General features: G+C 44.5%; 1 protein-coding gene across 1 annotated transcript in view; it reads left to right on the top strand.

Moving 5' to 3' along the window:
• col6a1 (collagen, type VI, alpha 1) overlaps positions 1 to 6,000 on the top strand; it is a 55,905-nt gene that overhangs the window by 13,582 nt on the left and 36,323 nt on the right. Inside the window, exons 13-17 of the mRNA XM_045714384.1 lie at positions 2,264 to 2,326; positions 2,434 to 2,496; positions 4,560 to 4,613; positions 4,696 to 4,731; positions 5,276 to 5,338. Of these exons, the coding sequence (XP_045570340.1) occupies positions 2,264 to 2,326; positions 2,434 to 2,496; positions 4,560 to 4,613; positions 4,696 to 4,731; positions 5,276 to 5,338 (279 nt within the window). The remainder of the gene's footprint in view (positions 1 to 2,263; positions 2,327 to 2,433; positions 2,497 to 4,559; positions 4,614 to 4,695; positions 4,732 to 5,275; positions 5,339 to 6,000) is intronic.

Raw genomic sequence — 6,000 nt, 5'->3', positions numbered from 1 at the left:
TACTTTGTGTCGTCGGCCACCTCCACCTCGGCCGGGGCGGTGATGGGGGCGTTGGAGTGGCCCGCAGTCGGATCGTCTGTATTCAGCTCCCCATTGGTCGAACTCATCACCTGCAGGGGAGCATCATGGAAAGTTAGATGTTAGAAAATGGTGGCTCACTGTGGTCCAATATATGTCATGTCACAAACATGTCTTTCGACACTTTGTATAGTCCATGTCCCGATGAATTGAGGCTGTTCAGAGGGCAAAAGGGGGGGTCCTAATGTTTTGTACAGTCCGTGTATACAGTGCATTTGGAAAGTATTCAGACCCCTCGACTTTTTCTACATTTTGTTGCGTTACAGCCTTATTCATCAATCTACACACAATACCCCATAATGACAAAGAAAAACATATATATCTTTTAAATTAGGCAAATATATATATTTTTTAAATACGGAAGTATTCAGACCCTTTACTCAGTACTTTGTTGAAGCACCTTTGGCAGCGATTACAGTCTCGGTCTTCTTGGGTATGACGCTACAAGATTGGCACACCTGTATTTGGGGAGTTTCTCCCATTCTTCTCTGCAGATCCTCTCAAGCTCTGTCAGGTTGGATGGGGAGCGTCGCTGCACAGCTATTTTCAGGTCTCTCCAGAGATGTTCGATCAGGTTCAAGTCCAGGCTCTGGCTGGACCACTCAAGGACATTCAGAGACTTGTCCCGAAGCCACTCCTGCGTTGTCTTGGCTGTGTGCTTAGGGTCATTGTCCTGTTGGAAGGTGAACCTTCGCCCCCAGTCTGAGGTACTGAGGGCTCTGGAGCAGTTTTTCATCAAGGATCTCTCTGTACTTTGCTCCGTTCATCTTTCCCTCGATCCTGACTAGTCTCCCAGTTCATGCTACTGAAAAACACACCCACAGTATGATGCTGCCACCACCATGCTTCACCGTAGGGATGGTGCCATGTTTCCTCCAGATGTGATGCTTGGTATTCAGTTCAAAGAGTTCAATCTTGGTTTCATCAGACCAGAGAATCTTGTTTCTCATGGTCTGAGAGTCTTTAGGTGCCTTTTGGCAAACTCCAAGCAGGCTGTCATGTGCCTTTTACTGAGAAGTGGCTTCCGTCTGGTCACTCTACCATAAAGGTTTGATTGGTGGAGGGCTGCAGAGATGGTTGTCCTTCACTAAGCTTCTCCCATCTCCACAGATGAACTCTGGAGCTCTGTTGGAGTGATCATTGGGTACTTGGTCACCTCCCTGACCAAGGCCCTTCTCTCCCAATTGCTCAGTTTGGCCGAGTGGCCAACTCTAGGAAGAGTCTTGGTGGTCCCAATGTTTCTGAGCTCTATGGACAATTCCTTTGACCTCATGGTTTGGTTTTTGCTCTGACATGCACTGTCAACTGTTGGACCTTATATAGACAGGTGTGTGCCTTTCCAAATCAGGTCCAATCAATTTAATTTACCACAGGTGGACTCCCAAGTTGTAGAAACATTTCAAGGATGATCAATGGAAACAGAATGAACCTGAGCTCAATTTCGAGTCTCATAGCAAAGGGTCTGAATACTTTTTTTTTTATAAATTTGCTAAAATATCTAAAAACCTGTTTTTGCTTTGTCATTATGGGGTATTGTGTGTAGATTAAGGGGGATTTGTTATTATTTGATAAATTTTAGAATAAGGCTGTAACGTAACAAAATGTGGAAAAAGTCAAGTGGTCTGAATACTTTCTGAATGCACTGTATATGTTTGTGTGTGTGTGTGTGTGTGTGTGTGTGTGTGTGTGTGTGTGTGTGTGTGTGTGTGTGTGTGTGTGTGTGTGTGTGTGTGTGTGTGTGTGTGTGTGTGTGTGTGTGTTTACAGTATGTTATTCGCAGGGGTTAGTTTATAAACATTCTGCTAACAGAGAATGTAAACACACTTATTCTGATTAAGCAGCTGGGTCCACGATACACACACACACACACACACACACACACACATTTTAGCCACATGTAGTAATGGGTGTAGGGGCCACTCACTGGGTCTGTATGGTCTGGTAGATAATAAGTAGTAGAACTCTGTGATGGTGTGAAGCTCTGCTTTTTTTTAATCAGGAAACCTCAAGGGCTCTAGAACACTTTGATGTTTGGGTTCTATTGTTCGGGGTGTTCTATATTCTGACTTCTGTGTTCTGTTGTTCTTATGTTCCATTGTGTTCCGTGTTCTATATTCTGACTTCTGTGTTCTATTGTCACATGTTCCATGTGTTCCGTGTTTAAAGTAGCGTGTTCTGGTTGTAGGGCTCACAGGGAGATGGAGGACCTAAGGGAGATCCTGGTTCGTACGGAACCAAAGGAGCTAAGGTACAGTAAGATGACTTCCTGTTGTACTGTTGTTACCATGGCGACGTGAGCTGGGAGACATAGTTGTTATTAACGTGATGATGTTGACAGTGTATTTTCTGTTTCAGGGAGATCAGGGGAAAGACGGAGAACCAGGACGACCCGGCAACTACGGACCGCCCGGAATCAAGGTACAGCTCTTAATATGAGCCAGTTTGCTACTGCAGGAAAATAATCCTACAGCAACAGGACATGTAAATTATTGTGGATTACAATTCATGGGCAGTTTTGTAGAGTTGATAGATTTTTCGTTATGGCAAGTAGAAGCCTTTTAATGCATGTGTGTTAGTGTGTACGTGAGTTAGTGTGTACGTGAGTTAGTGTGGATGTGAGTTAGTGTGGATGTGAGTTAGTGTGGATGTGAGTTAGTGTGGATGTGAGTTAGTGTGGATGTGAGTTAGTGTGGATGTGAGTTAGTGTGGATGTGAGTTAGTGTGTGTACATGAGTTAGTGTGTACGTGAGTTAGTGTGGATGTGAGTTAGTGTGGATGTGAGTTAGTGTGGATGTGAGTTAGTGTGTGTACATGAGTTAGTGTGTACATGAGTTAGTGTGGATGTGAGTTAGTGTGGATGTGAGTTAGTGTGGATGTGAGTTAGTGTGTGTACATGAGTTAGTGTGTACATGAGTTAGTGTGGATGTGAGTTAGTGTGGATGTGAGTTAGTGTGTGTGTAGATGAGTTAGTGTGGATGTGAGTTAGTGTGGATGTGAGTTAGTGTGGATGTGAGTTAGTGTGGATGTGAGTTAGTGTGGATGTAGATGAGTTAGTGTGGATGTGAGTTAGTGTGGATGTGAGTTAGTGTGGATGTGAGTTAGTGTGGATGTAGATGAGTAGGTGTGGATGTGAGTTAGTGTGGGTGTAGATGAGTTAGTGTGGATGTGAGTTAGTGTGGATGTGAGTTAGTGTGGATGTGAGTTAGTGTGGATGTAGATGAGTTAGTGTGGATGTGAGTTAGTGTGGATGTGAGTTAGTGTGGATGTGAGTTAGTGTGGATGTAGATGAGTTAGTGTGGATGTGAGTTAGTGTGTATGTGAGTTAGTGTGGATGTGAGTTAGTGTGGATGTGAGTTAGTGTGGATGTGAGTTAGTGTGTACATGAGTTAGTGTGGATGTGAGTTAGTGTGGATGTGAGTTAGTGTGGATGTGAGTTAGTGTGTGTACATGAGTTAGTGTGTACATGAGTTAGTGTGGATGTGAGTTAGTGTGGATGTGAGTTAGTGTGGATGTGAGTTAGTGTGTGTGTAGATGAGTTAGTGTGGATGTGAGTTAGTGTGGATGTGAGTTAGTGTGGATGTGAGTTAGTCTGGATGTAGATGAGTTAGTGTGGATGTGAGTTAGTGTGGATGTGAGTTAGTGTGGATGTAGATGAGTTAGTGTGGATGTGAGTTAGTGTGGATGTGAGTTAGTGTGGATGTAGATGAGGTAGTGTGGATGTGAGTTAGTGTGGATGTGAGTTAGTGTGGATGTAGATGAGTTAGTGTGGATGTAGATGAGTTAGTGTGGATGTGAGTTAGTGTGGATGTGAGTTAGTGTGGATGTGAGTTAGTGTGGATGTAGATGAGTTAGTGTGGATGTGAGTTAGTGTGGATGTGAGTTAGTCTGGATGTAGATGAGTTAGTGTGGATGTGAGTTAGTGTGGATGTGAGTTAGTGTGGATGTAGATGAGTTAGTGTGGATGTGAGTTAGTGTGGATGTAGATGAGTTAGTGTGGATGTGAGTTAGTGTGGATGTGAGTTAGTCTGGATGTAGATGAGTTAGTGTGGATGTGAGTTAGTGCGGATGTGAGTTAGTGTGGATGTGAGTTAGTGTGGATGTGAGTTAGTGTGGATGTAGATGAGTTAGTGTGGATATGAGTTAGTGTGGATGTGAGTTAGTGTGGATGTGAGTTAGTCTGGATGTAGATGAGTTAGTGTGGATGTGAGTTAGTGTGGATGTGAGTTAGTGTGGATGTAGATGAGTTAGTGTGGATGTGAGTTAGTGTGGATGTGAGTTAGTGTGGATGTAGATGAGTTAGTGTGGATGTGAGTTAGTGTGGATGTAGATGAGTTAGTGTGGATGTGAGTTAGTGTGGATGTGAGTTAGTGTGGATGTGAGTTAGTGTGGATGTGAGTTAGTGTGGATGTGAGTTAGTGTGGATGTGTGAGGACTACTGTGTATCAAGTCATGTGTCATGTTATCATGTTGTCTTCTGATAGGGTACACCGGGCCCAAAAGGAGCCAATGGAGACAAAGGACAGCGGGGTGATGATGTAAGTGATTCTAACTCCTGAGAATTATGGGAAGATTCTGTTTACATTGAGGTGTTGATGACATCTTTGTTGTGCGTTTCAGGGAGCACCTGGACCGGACGGCCTCCGAGGAGACAAAGTATTTACACTTTACTACACTGTGTGTGTGTGTGTGTGTGTGTGTGTGTGAGTGTGAGTGTGTGTGTGTGTGTGTGTGTGTGTGTGTGTGTGTGTGTGTGTGTGTGTGTGTGTGTGTGTGTGTGTGTGTGTGTGGTCTGTGTTTGGTGTGGGTGTGTGGTCTGTGTTTGGTGTGGGTGTGTGGTCTGTGTTTGGTGTGGGTGGGTGGTCTGTGTGTGTGTGTGTGTGTGTGTGTGTGTGTGTGTGTGTGTGTGTGTGTGTGTGTGTGTGTGTGTGTGTGTGGTCTTGTTCTTCTGTCCTGAAATCCCCAAATGTAATAAAACAAGGAACATTCTCCCTTGTGATGACATTTCCCACTTCTTCATGAGGACAAAGGCTATTTTAAATGTAGGATTTAGGTTTAGGGTTACAATTAGTGTTAGGATTAGGATTAGGATTAATGTTAGGTTTAGGATTAGTGTTAGGTTTAGGATTAGTGTTAGGTTTAGGATTAGTGTTAGGTTTAGGATTAGTGTGTGTGTTGACTTCTGTCCATTCTCCTTCAGGGAACCCCAGGAGAGAAAGGAGAACAAGGAACCCGTGGAAACAGAGGACCAAGAGGAGATTTGGTGAGTGATGATGATGATGATGGTGGTGATGATGATGGTGGTGATGATGATGGTGGTGATGATGATGATGGTGGTGATGATGATGATGATGGTGATGGTGGTGATGGTGGTGATGATGATGATGATGGTGGTGATGATGGTGGTGATGATGATGATGATGGTGATGGTGGTGATGGTGGTGATGATGATGATGATGGTGGTGATGATGGTGGTGATGGTGATGGTGGTGATGATGATGATGATGGTGGTGGTGATGATGATGGTGATGATGGTGGTGATGATGGTGGTGGTGATGATGATGGTGATGATGGTGGTGATGATGGTGGTGGTGATGGTGGTGATGGTGGTGATGGTGGTGATGATGATGATGATGGTGGTGATGATGATGGTGGTGATGATGATGATGATGATGATGATGATGATGGTGGTGGTGATGGTGGTGGTGGTGATGATGGTGGTGATGGTGATGGTGATGGTGGTGGTGGTGGTGGTGATAGTGGTGGTGATGGTGATGGTGGTGGTGATGGTGGTGGTGGTGATGATGGTGATGGTGGTGATGGTGATGGTAGTGGTGGTGGTGGTGATAGTGGTGGTGATGGTGATGGTGGTGGTGATGGTGGTGGTGGTGATGATGGTGGTGGTGATGGTGGTGGTGATGATGG

This window comes from Salmo salar, chromosome ssa03 (genome assembly GCF_905237065.1).
Source record: "Salmo salar chromosome ssa03, Ssal_v3.1, whole genome shotgun sequence".
Taxonomy (NCBI): domain Eukaryota; kingdom Metazoa; phylum Chordata; class Actinopteri; order Salmoniformes; family Salmonidae; genus Salmo; species Salmo salar.
Note: the sequence above shows the minus strand (reverse complement) of the source record. Positions and strands in the feature narration are given on the sequence as shown.